At 41.7% G+C, this 18,812-nt stretch overlaps 1 protein-coding gene and 1 long non-coding RNA gene across 2 annotated transcripts in view; one reads left to right on the top strand and one right to left on the bottom strand.

Moving 5' to 3' along the window:
- The window catches only part of LOC139766443 (uncharacterized), a 29,322-nt gene extending 14,087 nt beyond the window's left edge, over positions 1-15,235 (bottom strand). Inside the window, exon 1 of the mRNA XM_071695134.1 lies at positions 15,208-15,235. Within this exon, the coding sequence (XP_071551235.1) occupies positions 15,208-15,219 (12 nt within the window). The 5' untranslated portion in view covers positions 15,220-15,235. The remainder of the gene's footprint in view (positions 1-15,207) is intronic.
- LOC139766454 (uncharacterized) overlaps positions 1-18,812 on the top strand; it is a 120,589-nt gene that overhangs the window by 30,735 nt on the left and 71,042 nt on the right. The window lies entirely within an intron of this gene.

Below are 18,812 nucleotides of genomic sequence, written 5' to 3'. Positions count from 1 at the left end.
ACAGCACGTCACGCCTTACGTGCTACATAGCTCAGATTCGCTCTTGACTATGCAAGCCTCACACCCTATTTAATGTTCAGGCCCCATAACTTAAACTTCATGCTAAATATTTTAATGTTCAGGCCCCATAACTTAAACCTCATGCCAAATATTTTAATGTTCAGGCCCCATAACTTAAACTTCATGCCAAATATTTTAATGTTCAGGTCCCATAACTTAAACTTCATGCCAAATATTTTAATGTTCAGGTCCCATAACTTAAACTTCATGCCAAATATTTTAATGTTCAGGCCCCATAACTTAAACTTCATGCCAAATATTTTAATGTACAGGTCCCATAACTTAAACTTCATGCCAAATATTTTAATGTTCAGGCCCCATAACTTAAACTTCAGGCCCCATATCCTAATGTTCAGGGCCCCATATCTTAACGTTCAGGCCCCGTAACTTAAACTTCAGGGCCCCATATCTTAATGTTCAGGCCCCGTAACTTAAACTTCAGGCCCCAAATCTTAATGTTCAGGCCCCATAACTTAAACTTCAGGCCCCATATCTTAATGTTCAGCCCCATAAGTTAATGTTCAGGCCCCAAAACTTAAACTACAGGCCCTATAACATAATGTTCAGGCCCCATAACTGAAAAACTCTTTCACCCATCTCCTTTTCTTCTCCATTTTGGCCTTCCTTTCCTTCTTTTTTCCTTCCACTTTTGACACGTATATGCTCTTTGTCAGTCTCTCTTCATTTCAGCGCATTCTGGTTTAATTCACACTCCGCTCACTGTCATACAGCCCTCTTTCCTTGTCATTCCTTACATGATCAGCCCTTCCCGCTCACCGAACTATGTTCAGGCATGACATTTTCAGTAGGTCCTCCCTCTTCCATTCTTTTGCATTAAGGTCTCGTACAACACCGCCAGATCCACTATTCACCGTTAGACATACTCATCTTTTCCCCCCTACAAACTCAGTTCATCTAGGACCTTTGCCCTGTTTCCCATGTTATGATTATCTTCGACTCCCACAGTTCCATCTATTACCAAGTCATCTCTCAAGTATCTGAAGCACTTCATTTCATCAAGATTCGCCCCATTCAGACTCGCACATAAGCCCACCTGTTTCGCTCCTCTGATAAATTTTAGTACCTTGTTTTATCATTATCATTATTATCATTATCATGATTATTATTATCATTATTATCATTATTATTATTATTATTATTATCATTATTATTATTATTATTATCATTATTATTATTATTATTATCATTATCATTATTATACTTAGTCGCGTCTCCCGCGTTAGCGAAGTAGGGCAAGGAAACAGACGAAAGAATGGCCCAACCCACCCACATACACATGTACATACATAAACGCCCACACACACACACACATATACATACCTATACATTTCAACGTATACATACATATACATGCACAGACATATACATATATACACATATACATATTCATACTTGCTGCCTTTATTCATTCCCCTGGCCACCACGCCACACATAAAATGACAACCCCCTCCCTGCACGCTCGCGTTAGGTAGCGCTAGAAGACAACAAATGCCACATTCGTTCACACTCAGTCTCTAGCTGTCACGTGTAATGCACCGAAACCACAGCTCCCTTTCTACAACCAGGCCCCACAAAACTCTCCATGGTTTACACCACACGCTCCACATGCCCTGGCTCAATCCATTGACAACACGTCCACCCCGGTATACCACATCGTTGCAATTCACTCTATTCCTTGCACAACTTTCACCCTCCTGTATGTTCAGGCCCCGATCGCGCAAAATCTTTTTCACTTCATCCTTCCACCTCCAATTTCGTCTCCCACTTCTCGTTCCCTCCATCTTTCCTCACTCATTCTCTCGATGTGACCAAACCATTTCAATACACTCTCTCCGGCTCTCTCAACCACACTCTTTTTATTACCACACATCTCTCTTACCTTTTCATTACTTACTCGATCAAACCACCTCGCACCACATTTTGTCCTTAGACATTTAATTTCCAACACATCCACCTTCCTCCGCACAACTCTATCTATAGCCCATGCCTCGCAACCATATAACATTGTTGGAACCACTATTCACTCAAACATACACATTTTTGCTCTCTAAGGTAACTTTCTTGCCTTCCACACATTCTTCAACGCTCCCAGAACCTTCACCCCATCCCCCGCCCTGTGACTCACTTCCGCTTCCATGGTTCTATCCACTGCTAAATTTACTCAGATATCTAAAACACTTCACTTCCTCCAATTTTTCTCCCTTCAAACTTACCTCCCAATTAACTTGTCCCTTAACCCTACTGAAACTAATAACCTTGCTTTTATTCACATTTACTCTCAGCTTTCTTTCATGCACTTTACCAAACTCAGTCACCAACTTCTGCAGTTTCTCATCCGAATCAACCACCAGCGCTGTACAATCAGCGAACAACAACTGAAACACTTCCCAAGCCCTCTCATCCAAAAACACTGCATACTTGCCCCTCTTTCCAAAACTCTTGCATTCATATCCCTAACAACCTCAATCATACACAAATTAAACAACCATGGAGACATCACGCACCCCTGCCGCAAACCGACATTCACTGGGAACCAATCACTTTTCTCTCTTCCTATTCGTACACATGCCTTACATCCTTGATAAAAGCTTTTCCCTTCTTCTAGCAACTTACCTCCTACACCATATACTCTTAATACCTTCCACAGAGCATCTCTATCAGTTATCATATGTCTTCTCCAGATCCACGAGTGCTACATACAAATCCATCTGTTGTTCTAAGTATTTCTCACATACATTCTTCAAAGCAAACACCTGAACCACACATCCTCTACCACTTCTGAAACCACACTGCTCTTCCCCAGTCTGATGTTATGTACATGCTTTTACCCTCTCAGTCAATACCCTTCCATATGATTTCCCAGGAATACTCAACAAATTTATACTTCTGTAATTTGAACACTCACCTTTATCCCCTTTGCCTTTGTACAATGGCACTATGTATGCATTCCGCCACTCTTCAGGCACTTCACCATGAGCCATACATACATTGAATAACCTTACCAACCAGTCAACAATACAGTCACCCCCCCCCCCTTTTTTTTTTAATAAATTCCACTGCAATGCCATCCAAACCCGCCGCCTTGCCGGATTTCATCTTCCGCAAAGCTTTTACTACCTCTTCTCAGTTTACCAAACCATTCTCCCTGACCCTCTCATTTCGCACACCACCTCTACCAAAACACCCCATATCTGCCACTCCATCATCTAACACATTCAACAAACCTTCAAAATAGTCTCTCCTCACTTCACCACTACTTGTTACTAACTCCCCATTAACCCCCTTCACCGATGTTCCCATTTTTTCTCTTGTCTTACGCACTTTATTTACCTCCTTCCAAAGCATCTTTTTATTCTCCCTAAAATCTAATGATACTCTCTCACCCCAACTCTCATTTGCCCTCTTTTTCACCTCTTGCACCCTTCTCTTGACCTCCTGCCGCTTTCTTTTACACATCTCCCAGCCATTCGCACTACTTCCCTGCAAAAATCGTCCAAACACCTCTCCCTTCTCTTTCACTAACCATCTTACTTCTTCATCCCACCACTCACTACTCTTTCTAATCTGCCCACCTCCCACCTTTCTCATGCCATAAGCATCTTCCGCGCAAGCCAATACTGCTTCCCTAAATACATCCCATTCCTCTCTCACTCCCCTTACGTCATTTGCTCTCACTTTTTCTTTTCTGCACCCAATCTCTCCCGGTACTTCCTCACACAAGTCTCCTTTCCAAGCTCACTTACTCTCACCACTCTCTTCACCCCAACATTCTTCTTTTCTGAAAACCTCTACATATTTTCACCTCTGCTTCCACAAGATAACGATCAGACATCCCTTCAGTTATCCCTCTCAGCACATTAACATCCAAGTCTCCTTTTCACGCGCCTATCAATTAACACATAATCCAATAACGCTCTCTGGCCATCTTTCCTGCTTACATACGTATACTTATGTATATCTCTTTTTAAACCAGGTATTCCCAATCACCAGTCCTTTTTCAGCACATAAATCTACAGGCTTTTCACCATTTCCATTTACAACACTGAACACCCTATGTACACCAATTATACCCTCATCTGCCACATTGCTCACCTTGCATTCAAATCACCCATCACTATAATCCGGTCTCTTGAATCAAAGTTGCTAACACACTCACTCAGCTGCTCTCAAAACACTTGCCTCTCATGATCTTTCTTCTCATGACCAGGTGCATAGGCACTAATAATCACCCATCTGTACATCCACTTTCAGTTTTACCCATATCAGTCTGGAGTTTTCTTTCTTACATTCTATCACATACTCCCACAACTCCTGCTTCAGGAGTAGTGCTACTCCTTCCTTTGCTCTTGTCCCCTCATCAAACCCTGACTTTACTCCCAAAACTTTCCCAAACCACTCTTCCCCTTTACCCTTGAGCTTCGTTCCACTCAGAGCCAAAACAACCAGGTTCCTTTCCTCATACATACTACCTATCTGTCCTTTTTTCTCATCTTGGTTACATCCACACACATTTAGACACCCCAATCTGAACCTCCGAGGAGGATGAGCACTCCCCACATGACTCCTTCTGTTTCCCCTTTAAGAGTTAAGATACAAGGAGGGGAGGGTTTCTAGCCGCCGCTCCCGTCCCCTTTAGTTGCCTTCTACGACACGCGGGGAATGCGTGGGAAGTATTCTTTCTCCCCTGTCCCCTCGTTTTTATTCACATTAATTCTCAATCATCCCCTTTCGATCTCCTAAATTCGGAAACCAGCTCCTGCTACTTCTCTGTCTAATCCACCACCAGATATGTATCATATGCAGGGAGCAACTGGCTCACCTCCCAGCTGCCCCCTCCCCAATCTTTAGCATACCCTCGCCCCTTTTCATGAACCCTTCATCAAACTCCCTCACCACCCCGTCCATAGCCAGATTAGACAGCCACTGTGACATCATGCACCCTTGACGCAGACCAACATTCACTTGGAACCACTCACCCTACCCTCTTGCTATTCACACATATCTTCTCCCCCAAGAGAAACAACTCTCTAAATATAGCAGCTTTCTTTCACACCAGATCCTCGAAGCACCTTCCAAGAAGCATTTCTGTCAGCCATATCATGCGCTTTCTCCAGGTCCGTAAATGCCTTATATAAATCCCTCTCTTTCTACAAGTATTTCTCACAGATCTTCAAAGCGCTTGGTCCACACATCATCTTCCTCTCTCTGAAACCACATTGTTCCTAGTCTGATGGATGGTCTGTTCATGCCACTAACCTTTTCAGTCACCGCTCTCTTGTTCATCTTATCAGCTATACTCAACAGACTTATACATCTATAATTCGCGCATTCACAATCATTCCCCTCAGGCACCGCACGTTTAGCCTTACATGCACCAAAAATCTTGACTCGTCAGTCTACGCTGACATCCCCACTCTTGGTAGATCAAATACCTAATGATAAGAGGAAAAGTGAACCAACATTGCGGCGTAGGTCAAGTGGGTCAAGTTTTGAGGTTAGCGTGGGCGAGCTAATAATTCAAACCGCTTTCGACTGTGTCAAGTTTCTAGCTAGACTTCATGTTATGGCTTTAGTTGTTCATTCCTTGCCTCTTGTGAATCGCTGTTCATTGGTGACATCATCAAACCGGTTTAAAAACGTAATTGTGGGTATAATTACTTATCTACACTCATGGGGCCCTGTCTCAGATATATATTTTTTTTTATTATGCAGTTCCTTGAATCTCTCTTATGCTTTCTACATTAACCATGTCTTCAGTAGTGTCACTCCATTTATCCACTACTCTTATACTATAAAAGTACTTTTTTACATCTTTTCTAAGAAGTTTCTTGCTCAATTTCATGTTATATCCTTTGGTTATTTTATACTTACATCTGTCGAAGAACTCGCTGATGTAATCAATTTTTCCTAAAAAGTTAAAAGTTATGACCAAGTCCTCTCTTTCTCCCAAGGTGGGAAAGTTTAAGGCCCTAACATTATGACTTCTGGTACTATCGTCGATGCATATCCACATACCTGACGTAGGCTAGGGGTGTTTTTGTGTGTGTGCATACGCTACATACATAGGAGTAAAGACATGGCACACATATACATGGTTAGGAAGACGGGAGCAACACAGCACGAGTGTGAAACTCTTCACGCAATGCACAATTAAATATGGCAAATACTAATCACACAGTATTTTGAAAAATGAAAGCAAGCAATTTGGAAATGCGGTACTGAAAACACGAACTTTACAAAAGGTAGAGAAATCAGTGAATAAGAGTCGCTAATAGCTTTGTAAAATAATCTGTTTTCTCGATCTTATCTCATGGTCTATATACATGTACTTTAAAATGTCAAACATGTATCTAAACAAGTAGAGAAACTGGAAGGTGAAAATAAAGATGAATGATTCTCAATATTGTACCCGTCTACGACAGTCACGTTAGTTTATAATTCAAGAAATAGCACGGTTGAAACATCATGTGCACATATCTCCTGTGAAATTCCTAAGAGATGAAAACAACCTGGTGATGGTATAGAATTGGTTAATATTGCGCACACTGCAGCAGTCGGACACACAATGAGAAGAGCTAGGAGGTTCGACCCTCCCTTGGAAAACTCCGCCCATAGAACTGCCGGGGCTCCTCCCTCTGAAACCTAAACTCCGCCTTACAACTTCCGTAGACCAATCACAGGAATTACCTTTTCACCGAACTGACCTTCACGCACACACACACATTCTCTCTCTCTCTCTCTCTCTCTCTCTCTCTCTCTCTCTCTCTCTCCAGCACCTTCATTATGCCTACAGAAAAAGATACCAAACATCTTTGCACGTTTGACCCCTCACAGTACAGAGCGTTATTTATCACTTAAGTATTGATAGTATTTACTACAGTATTGGTTTTGGGAACTTGTGTCTTTAGTCACACTAGAGTTGGAAATTGTACCAGTATTAACAGAGACAGTCCCAGCTGCGATCATAGCGTGTGACAAATAAGGGCAGCAACAACCACACCCGCGGCTGGCGAGTAGCAGGCCGCATCATTTTCGCTTGGCATCTGATCTACATTCCAGTTCTAAATGTATTTCCTTCAGGCACAATGATGCCATTATTGCATGATTAAGTGTAAGATTGAGGGATTATGTTACTGTATGATCTTGAAAGATCCGCAAGTCATGTAGTGTTAGAGAAAAATTGCGCTTCAAATAACTACTAATCTTAGGTATTACTTGAACGCCCGGTCATTTGGTCGCGTATCTTCGCATAGATTACTTCAGCCTCATTATCATCATGTTCACGTTGATATATGACTGTCTCACTTTAGCTCCTGGCAACATCCTGATCCTGATCATTACTTAGTCTTTATTTGTAACTTATGCCATCTGGACATTGTGTATCTGTAATAACGAATCGTACTCCATTAACTCTTGTAAACATAGTTACTCTACTGGCTGGTAGGAAGCTGTGGTTTATACAACGACTGCATTATCATGCATATCATTGTGGTCCACACATAATTGCAACACTTTGAGAATAATGAAGGTTCTATCTCTTTTGGATAATGGTAAAGCTATGAGGTTCAGTTCATTATGGTTCAACTGGATCTCTGCTAGTATGTTTCCTCAGGGATCATTCCCAGTATCCCTTGGGGATCATGCCCGCTGTCTCCAGGGATTCGTGGCCTGCGTCACCGATAGCCTGGTATCACTGGGGTCTCATTTCCAGTCAGACCAGGAAAGCGTGCCAGGTTTCTCCACGGAGTCGTGCCAGCTTTCCACAGTGGTTCATGTCTGTTGTGATTACTATTTGTGTGGACGGGGAGAGAAGCTTACACTCGTGTTATTTCAACTCTTACCATCGTATATGTGCGTACAGTACCATGCATTTACTCGTACGTTTGTAATTACCTATTTTACCATACAAGGAGGAAGTTTCACACTCGCGGTGCGCCATCTCTTGAACACTCGCCAATCATACAACCTCTTGAATTTATGCATGATGTCTGCATTAACCATGTCCTCGGACGCTGTTCTAATCATACACCGCTCATACTATAAAAGTATTTCTTTTCATCCTTACTTACAATTTAGTTAATCTTATGTTTTGTGTCTGGTTCATTCATCTGTACATCTCTTGGTCGAATTCTTTTGAAGCCTTAAAGTTTATGATCAGGTCACCCCTCAGTAATCTCTCTTCCAAGGTCAATAAATATGAAGCCTCCATCCCTTCCCTGTAGATTAGTTCTTTTAATTCTGGTACCATATTTGTTACCCTCCTGTAAACTTCTCTGTGACTTCTTTTGTATCTTCTATGCGCGGTGACTAAACCTATAAAGAATACTCTTAGTTTTTGCCTTATTCAGGACGTGAATAGCTGGCTCAATATGTTCTTATCCATATATTTGAAAGCTCCTCTGATATTTGCGAACCAGTGAGAGGGAGGGCTGAGACAATAGTATTACCGCCCCCTCCCACGACCTTTCCCTCTCTAATAGACCTGCCTCATTTTCTAATCACTATACCAACATACGTGGCCTCACCAGTAACCTCTCTTTTGTTGAACATCTGTCTCCTACCTGTCTCAGTATCTTACTTTTTTCTGAGAACCAATTGTCTAATGTTCTCACTAGCCACTTTCTCATAAACAAATGAAATTTCCATTCACGATTCCGGTTCAAAGGTGGTGTTTGTGCTTATTCCAACATCAACACTCCTGTTGCACACCTTGAGGATCCTGGGTCCCCAACCTTTGCTGTATCTACCTCAAGGTCTGTCTCTCAACTACTTCGCTTTTCCTTTGTTTCGCCTTCTGCTCACACCCGTAAACTGAGATCCTCTACCAAGAGGATTTTAACGTTCACCGTAGGAAACGGTTGAATTCCACCCATACGGATGGTGGTGGAATGGAAGCCCCCACCTTCACCGTCTTTAATGATCCGAAGCAGTTTATCATTCACCCCAGCCATATTCGTAATCGGTGTGACCACTTGTCAAATGTTCTGGATCTGTTTTTCACCTCTAATTCTTGGCTCTGTAGCTACATGATCTGACCACACTCACATAAATGTGTCTATCTTAACGGCACCTCCCATTCCAGCAGCCCATTCTAAAGGTAAATATTGACACCTTAACAAAGCTGACTGAAATAACTTACGAAAATTCTTTCCTGCATCTTCTTGTGTAAATTAGCTTCTCCGCCAAACAAATAGCAAGAGTTCATTGTTGCAGATATGGAAGTGTTTATCCCCTCTTCCTCCTGGACAACCTCTTCTTCCAATCCATAGTTCTACCGTTCCTCTTTTGAGGCCATCCAGGCAAGGTATCAGGCATATCGGGCTTGGAAAAAACTCACTTTCCTCCTATTTCCATTCGGCATTTATCACTACCCATAATCACTGCAAGCACGTTATCTGTGAGGCAAAGCTTTTTTTTTTTTTTATTGAAAGGAAGCGCAATAACTTCTCTTTATTCACTGATAGGTCTTTCCGGTCTTTAGCAAAGAGCACTACCTTTCCTTCACTTTTTCGTTCTGACGGTACTATAACTGTCTCTCCCGTAGACAAAGCAATTCCCATGGAACCGGTTTCTCCTCTAACTCAAGCTTGGATGACTGTAACATTCCTTCACCCCCTAATGCTCCTCTTGCTAATCCTGTGCCTGTCTCCATAATCTCTTTACAAAATGCCCAATATTCGCTTCTTACTCTGGACATAAGCAAGGTCCTGATGACATCCATCCCCGTGCACTGAGTGTGCACCTGACCTTGCACCTGTGCTTGCTCGTCTGTTCAGTTTCTGTTTAACAAGAAGAACTTTTCCTTCTCCTTGGAAGCATGCGTTGGTACATCCCATCCCTAAGAATGGTGACCACTCTAACCCCCGTACCTATGGTCCTTTTGCTCAGACATCTACCATTACCAAACTTCAAAATCCTTCCTCAACTACTATATCCTCAGACATCTTGAATCTCACAATCTTCACCCTGATCACAAGTATGGCTTACATAAGGCAAGATCCACTGGTGATAATTCTTATTAATGTCTGGGCGTCATCCCTGAGAGATTTGGGGGAATCCTATGTCGTCGCCTATGATACATCCAAGGCTTTTGACAGGGTCAAACATTTGACATTGGGGGTCTCATCTCTACGCTCCCCTGTTTTGGCTTTCCTCACACATTTTTGCTCTTTTATATCTCTCTGTGGCCGATCTATCTCCATGGTTGTTGATGGATTAGCTTCCCCCCACTTTTTCCATAAACAGCGATATCCCGCAAGGTTCTGTCTTGTCTCCTACACTATTACTCCTATTTTTTCAACAACTCAACGCTGCATTCATCCACATCCTTCAATTCTGCTCCTTCTCTCACTCGATGTGCATTTCGTCTCGGCACAACTTCACCAACAAACTCAAACTTGGATAGGATATCTCAGTGGGGCAGATAAGATCAGTTAAAGTTTAATGCTTCCACGACCCAGTTTCTGCCCATCTCTTTATCGAAAATTCCTTACAACTTTCTCCTTAGACGGTTGTGTGATTCCGCCTCTAATTTAATTAACATACCTGGTATTACTGTAATATCCACTATATCCTGGAAACCTCACATCACGGAAATAGCTAAGTCTGCCTCTAAGAAACTGGGAGTCCTGTTAAGACATCGAAATTTCTTTTTTTCTGAACAGTTGCTTCGTTTATACAAAGGATTGATTAGTCTTTGTATGGAGTTCTTCTTTCAATCTGGAATGGTTCTAGATCTGTATCCTTACTTGTTAGAGACGAGTCGAAATCATTCCAATCTATCAACTCTCCCAGGCTAACTTCAAAAATTGACCCACTTACCCAGCGCTGCAAGTTTGGTTCACTTTCCCGCTTCCATAATTGTTCCGTTGGTTTTTGCTCCCAAGAGTTGGCTGCTTGTATGCCCACTCCACCAGCTAGACCAAGCAATACTTGGCAAGATGACGCGTCACTTAATTACTGTGTGGATACTGGCAACTCAAGGTTGGGCCGTTTTGATACCTGCTTCTTTCCCTACACCTTGAAGCTTTAGTAACTCCACCCTCTCATGGCTTTCCCGCTAATCTTCAGCTACAAAAGAACCTAATTCCATCTTGTCTTACCATGTTTCTTGCTCTATTTCACTTTATGGCCTCAGTGCTCTGTCTATGCATCTTTCAACATAAAGCTGCATTTGATCACCATATCGACTGGGAAGGAGCTAAGACCATAGCTAAATCAAATCATTTCGGTGATAGAAATGTAACTGAATCGTTTGATCTCTGGCACATACTTTCCACGTATTCCCTGCGTGTCGTGGAAGGCGACTAAAAGGGGAGGGAGCGGGGGGATGGAAATCCTCCCCTCTAATTTCAACTTTTCTAAAAGAAGGAACAGAGAAGGGAGCCAAGTGAGGATTTCCCTCAAAGGCTCAGTTCTCTGTTCTTATAGCTACCTCGCTAACGCGGGAAATGGCGAATAATATGAAAAAACAAAAAAAGAAAACAAAATATAAATATGTATATATATATATATATATATATATATATATATATATATATATATATATATATATATATGTATATATATATTTTTGCCTTTTCGCTGTCTCCCGCGTTAGCGAGGTGCAAGGAAACAGACGAAAGAATGGCCCAACCCACCCACATACACAGGTATATACATACACGTCCACACACGCAAATATACATACCTATACATCTCAACGTATACATATATATATACACACACAGACATATACATATATACACATGTACATAATTCATACTGTCTACGTTTATTCATTCCCATTGCCACCTCGCCACACATGCAATAACAACCCCCTCCCCCCTCATGTGCGCGAGGTAGCGCTAGGAAAAGACAACAAAGGCCACATTCGTTCACACTCAGTCTCTAGCTATCATGTAATAATGCACCGAAACCACAGTTCCCTTTCCACAGCCAGGCCCCACACAACTTTCCATGGTTTACCCCAGACGCTTCACATGCCCTGGTTCAATCCATTGACATCACGTCGACCCAGGTATACCACATCGTTCCAATTCACTCTATTCCTTGCACGCCTTTCACCCTCCTGCATGTTTAGGCCCCGATCACACAAAATCTTTTTCACTCCGTCTTCTCACCTCCTATTTGGTCTCCCACCTCTCCTCGTTCCCTCCACCTCCGACACATATATCCTCTTGGTCAATCTTTCCTCACTCATTCTCTCCATGTGACCAAACCATTTCAAAACACCCTCTTCTGCTCTCTCAATCACACTCTTTTTATTTCCACACATCTCTCTTACCCTTACATTACTTACTCGGTCAAACCACCTCACACCACACATTGTCCTCATACATCTCATTTCCAGCACATCCACCCTCCTGCGCACAACTCTATCCATAGCCCACGCCTCGCAACCATATAACATTGTTGGAACCACTATTCCTTCAAACATACCCATTTTTGCTTTCCGAGATAATGTTCTCGACTTCCACACATTCTTCAACACTCCCAGAACTTTCGCCCCCTCCCCCACCCCATGATCCACTTCCGCTTCCATAGTTCCATCCGCTGCCAAATCCACTCCCAGATATCTAAAACACTTCACTTCCTCCAGTTTTTCTCCATTCAAACTTACCCACCAGTTGACTTGACCCTCAACCCTACTGTACCTAATAACCTTGCTCTTATTCATATTTACTCTCAGCTTTCTTCTTTCACACACTTTACCAAACTCAGTCACCAGCTTCTGCAGTTTCTCACATGAATCAGCCACAAGCGATGAATTATCTGCGAACAACAACTGACTCACTTCCCAAGCTCTCTTATCCTCAACAGACTGCATACTTGACCGTCTTTCCAAAAGTCTTGCATTCACCTCCCTAAGAACCCCATCCATAAACAAATTAAACAACCATGGAGACATCACACAACCCTGCCGCAAAGCTACATTCACTGAGAACCAATCACTTTCCTCTCTTCCTACACGTACACATGCCTTACATCCTCGATACAAATTTTTCACTGCTTATAACTTGCCTCCCACACCATATAATCTTAATATATATCTTAATATATATATATATATATATATATATATATATATATATATATATTCCTATGAGTCGACGGGGAAAATGAAACACGATAAGTTCCCCATGGACTCATAGGAATATCTTGATCACGCGCAAAATTGTGAAGTGTTTTAGATATCTGGGAGTGGATCTGGCACGGATGGAACCATGGAAGCGGAAGTGGATCATAGGGTGGGGGAGGGGGCGAAAATTCTGGGAGCCTTGAAGAATGTGTGGAAGTCGAGAACATTATCTCGGAAAGCAAAAATGGGTATGTTTGAAGGAATAGTGGTTCCAACAATGTTGTATGGTTGCGAGGCGTGGGCTATGGATAGAGTGGTGCGCAAGAGGATGGATGTGCTGGAAATGAGATGTTTGAGGACAATGTGTGGTGTGAGGTGGTTTGATCGAGTAAGTAACGTAAGGGTAAGAGAGATGTGTGGAAATAAAAAGAGCGTGGTTGAGAGAGCAGAAGAGGGTGTTTTGAAATGGTTTGGGCACATGGAGAGAATGAGTGAGGAAAGATTGACCAAGAGGATATATGTGTCGAAGGTGGAGGGAACGAGGAGAAGAGGGAGACCAAATTGGAGGTGGAAAGATGGAGTGAAAAAGATTTTGTGTGATCGGGGCCTGAACATGCAGGAGGGTGAAAGGAGGGCAAGGAATAGAGTGAATTGGAGCGATGTGGTATACCGGGGTTGACGTGCTGTCAGTGGATTGAATCAGGGCATGTGAAGCGTCTGGGGTAAACCATGGAAAGCTGTGTAGGTATGTATATTTGCGTGTGTGGACGTATGTATATACATGTGTATGGGCGTGGGCTGGGCCATTTCTTTCGTCTGTTTCCTTGCGCTACCTCGCAAACGCGGGAGACAGCGACAAAGCAAAAAAAAAAAAAAAAAAAAATATATATATATATATATATATATATATATATATATATATATATATATATATGTATATGAGGAAACGGTATGGGTGAAATGATGAATAATGAAATACAAAGTTTCAATAACCATTTTTATTATGTATTAATACGAAATGTAAAGAAACGTTGAGTCTCTTCAAATCTTTTTGTTCACATCAAAAAATTGTATCGTTGAGTACTTGTGTGTTTATTTAACAAGTGTTGGGTAACTGTTTCATAATTCCAGCGTACATCCCAGTCACAAGCTCTAAATCACCCCTACATTGTGTTTCGTTTAGGCTTTCTGGTCTGATTTGTGTTGACCTATTAACTGCGTCGTTCAACTTTCACCTCAGTGGGGTTATCATAGGGCTACATACAGCAGCATCCAAGGTTAACAAATCCCGAAACCTGTTTCGGCACAGGATTTTCATCCTTAACTTTCATTTCGTGCAGTGTATTCTTAGAACAGTCCGGTTAATCTGTGCATGAGATAATGTCCTCAGCCTACTCTTAATAATGTTCGGAATGTTTCGTTGAAATAAAGAAATGTGGAAAGATTAAAGTTATTGAAGGATCACATTCTTTAACCGTGGTTTGTGGGAAGCCAGTAGGTGATGATGACCTTGAATAAATAACTGGTGAGAGGCTGCTGAGCCTACACGCCAAACTGAAGCATATTCAGACGCTGGAAACGTTACACTTCGATTCTCTGTCTAAATCAGTTTCAAACTCTTAGTCTCTTTACAGTTATTATGATTAAAAACTATCAACTTTTTGCGGTTGTAGGAGGCTAATAACAGTGATCAGTTGTCCGAGAGAAATGGCCTTACCCATAAATAATTCATGTACGTATTATATCCTGTTATAGTTATGTTTATATACATTTTTCACACTGAAACTTTAGATAAGTGAAATGATTTTTTTCTTCAACTTTCATAACACTTGAAAGGGTTTTTACTCACTGTATCGGACAGAACTGGAACGTATGGTGGTTGTTGCGGCAACTTGGGCAAGTCACACAGTAGTCTTAATTATGTGGAAGACGACGTAATATTATTGCTCATAGATTTAACCCGAGGCATGAGACTGCATTAACTGTGACAGATAGCTACGTCAACATTGGTTATGGTACACGAAATAGCAGACTTCGTAACTAACCTTCAAACGCATGATGAGCAGCGATGCCAATGAACGGAGCCAACCTCCACGCGGTATATATACCGTCCAACCCTTCCCATCTCGGTTGCCAGTGAGCCGGTTTTTACCCAGTCTCTTCTTAACTCAGCCATATAACCTATGTCTAATGTAAAGACAAAGGTGAATTATTCATTTTAATTGGTAATCCTAGAGGGTAAAAAGAAGAAATTATGCTCTAGAGCATTACGACCTGCAGGCGAGGCATAGTGGTGAGAACAGTTGATTCTCATGAAGGCCAGTAGTTTTGACAACGCCAGTAATTTTAGTGTGAAAATTACCCCCTTCTTGATGGTAGGGAAGGGAAATGTTTGTTTGTAATAAGAGCTAGAGATGTCAATATATATATATATATATATATATATATATATATATATATATATACATATATATATATATATATATATATATATATATATATATATATATATATCCCTGGGGATAGGGGATTAAGAATACTTCCCACGTATTCCCTGCGTGTCGTAGAAGGCGACTAAAAGGGGAGGGAGCGGGGGGCTGGAAATCCTCCCCTCTCCTTTTTTTTTTTTAATTTTCCAAAAGAAGGAACAGAGGGGGCCAGGTGAGGATATTCCAAAAAAGGCCCAATCCTCTGTTCTTAACGCTACCTCGCTATCGCGGGAAACGGCGAATAGTATGAAAAAAAAAAAAAAAAATATATATATATATATATATATTACATTATAATAAATGAAATTCAGAAAACCAGAAATACAGGTTTCCATGCAATCAGTGCTACTCTGAATTAGTGTAGCTTAGGTCAGGTTGCACTAAATTAACTAGGTTAATTCTAGTGAAAAGGAATCTGTAATCAAGCGGAACCTAACCCAGTGATATTTTACGGAAACTCTCCTGTTTTTGAACTTCAGAGTAAAGATTTGTTCTCTTCTCAGTAATTCCGACAGCTCTGCCTTATCTAACACACCGGCCAGTGTTCAGATAGAATGACAAGGCAATTAAAACCTTCACACACACACACACACACACACACACACACACACATATATATATATATATATATATATATATATATATATATATAATATATATATATATATATATATATATATATATATATATATATATATATATATATTAGAGAGAGAGAGAGAGAGAGAGAGAGAGAGAGAGAGAGAGAGAGAGAGAGAGAGAGAGGCATTAATGAAGAGGAAGAGAGTGGAAACCTGGACTCAGCCTGCTTGAGGTTACACTGAGTAAAGTCACCTCTGAAAATGTTTATCATCACCAGTTGGCGAGAGTGCTTTCTTGTCAAAAACGCCTCGCTTCAAAGGAGTCCATCCGGACCCTGCTACTGAATGAAGCGCAGCCTCGAAGTCAAAGACCTCTTGGATAAAGGAGCCTGGGACTATACTCAAAAACCACTTTGTGAAAGGGGTTCTGGAGTGCAGAATGGAAAAAGATGAGAGTAAACGAAGCAAGGGGCATGTGCACGAGATGAATGTGGCATGCGAAAGGGTAGCGAGTGGTGCGAAGAAGTGCAGTTGCTAGTGAAAAGAAGTGGGAGGCGGTTGGGCGGTACTTACAAGGGCGTAGTGCAAATGATTGGGAGACGTGTGAGAGAAAGCGGCAGAAGGTCAAGAGGAAGGTTAAAAAGGAGGGCAAATGAGAGTTGAGATGAGCGAGTATCAGTCAACTTCAGGGAGAATAAGAGGGTGTTTTGGAAGGAGGTAAATAATGAGCGAAAAACAAGAGAACAAATGGGAACGTCGGTGAAGGGAGAAAGAGGGAGGTGATAACAAGTACTGATGAAGTGAGGAGGAGATGGAGTGAGTATTTCTAAGGACTATTTAATGTTGTTTGATGACAGAGTGGCAGATGTAATTTGTCTGGGTCGGGGTGGTATGCAAAGTGAGAGGATCATGGAGAATGATGGTGAAAAAGGAAGAGGTAGTGAAAACATAGCGTATGATGATATGCGGCAAGGCGACTAATGGGGATGTAATTGCAGTTGAACTTATTAAGAAAGGGGTGACTGTGTTGTTCATTGCTTGTTTTGGATTTTTAGTATTTGAATGCATCATTGAGAGATGCCTGAGGATTGTCGGAATACAAGGCATAGTGCCATTGTATAAAGGCAAGAGGAATGAGAGTGAGTGTCCAAATTACAGAGATATAAGAATGTTGAGTATAGCTAGTAAGTTGCATGGGAGGGTATTGATTGAGAGGGTGAAGGCATATACAGAGCATCAAATTGGGAAGGAGCACGGTGGTTTCAGAGGTAGAGAGATTGTATGGATCAGGTGTTGTAAAGAATGTTTGACAAACACTTAGAAAAACAGATGGATTTGTATGTAGCATTTATGGATCTGGAGAAAGCATATGATAGAGTTGATAGAGGTGCTTTGCAGAAGGTGCTAAGATCATACTGCGTTGGAGGAAAGCTATATGAAACGGTGAGAAGTTTTTATCAAGGGTGTAAGGTTTGTGTATGAGTAGGAAGAGAAGAGAATGAATGGTTCCCAGTGGAGGTTCGTCTGCGGCAGGGGTGTGTGATGTCACCATGGTTGTTCAATTTGTTTATGGATGGGGTGGTTAGGGAGGTAAAGGCGAGTCTTGGATAGAGATGAGTATGTAGTCTGTTGGAGATAAGAGGGCCTGGGAAGTGAATCGGTTTTTGTTTGCTGATGAAACGGCACTAGTGGCAGATTCAAGTGAGAAACTGCAGAAGTTGGTGACTGAGTTTGGAGAAGTGTGTGAAAGGAGAAAAGTGAGAGGGAATATCAATAAAAACAAAGTTATTAGATTTAGCTGGGCTGAGAGATAGGTTAGCTGGGATGTGACTTTGAATGGAGATTAATTAGAGGAAAAGTGCTTTACATACCTGGCAGTGGACAGTGGCAGTGAATAGAACAATGGAGGCGGAAGTGAGGCAGAGGGTGGAGGAGAGGGTGTTAGTTCTGGGAGCACTGAAGAATGTGTGGAAAGAGACAACGTTATCTTGAAGGCCAAAAATGAGTACGTTTGAAGGAATATTATATGGATGTGAGGCATGGTCGATAGATAAGGCTGTATAGAGTATGGTTGATGTTTTGCAGATGAAATGTTTGAGGACAATATATGGTGTGAGGTGGTTTCATCGAGTAAGTAATGAAAGGGTAGGATAGATGTATGGTAATAGAAATAGTGTGGTTGAGAGAGCAGAAAAGGGTGTGTTGAAATGGTTTAGTCATATGAAAAGAAAGAATGAGGAAATGACGACAAAAAGGATACATATGTCAGAAGTGGAGGGAACAAGGAGATGGAGGGGATTAAATTTAAGATGGATAGGGTGAAAAAGATTTTGAACAATCGGGGTCTGAGCATGCAGGATGGTGAAAAAGTGAATTGGAACGATATGGTATACTGGGATCGACTTCCTGTCAATGGACTGAACCAGGGCATGTGAACCGTCCGGGATAAACCATGGAAAGGTCTGTGGAGCCTGGTTGTGGATAGGCAGCTGTCGTTTCGGTACAGTATACATGACAGTTTGAGAATGGATGTAAGCGCGGATGGGGCCTTTCTTCATCTGTTCCTAGCGCTATTTCGCT

The sequence above is a fragment of the Panulirus ornatus genome, chromosome 4, assembly GCF_036320965.1.
Source record: "Panulirus ornatus isolate Po-2019 chromosome 4, ASM3632096v1, whole genome shotgun sequence".
Lineage (NCBI taxonomy): Eukaryota > Metazoa > Arthropoda > Malacostraca > Decapoda > Palinuridae > Panulirus > Panulirus ornatus.
This window is presented reverse-complemented; position numbering and strand designations above follow the sequence as displayed.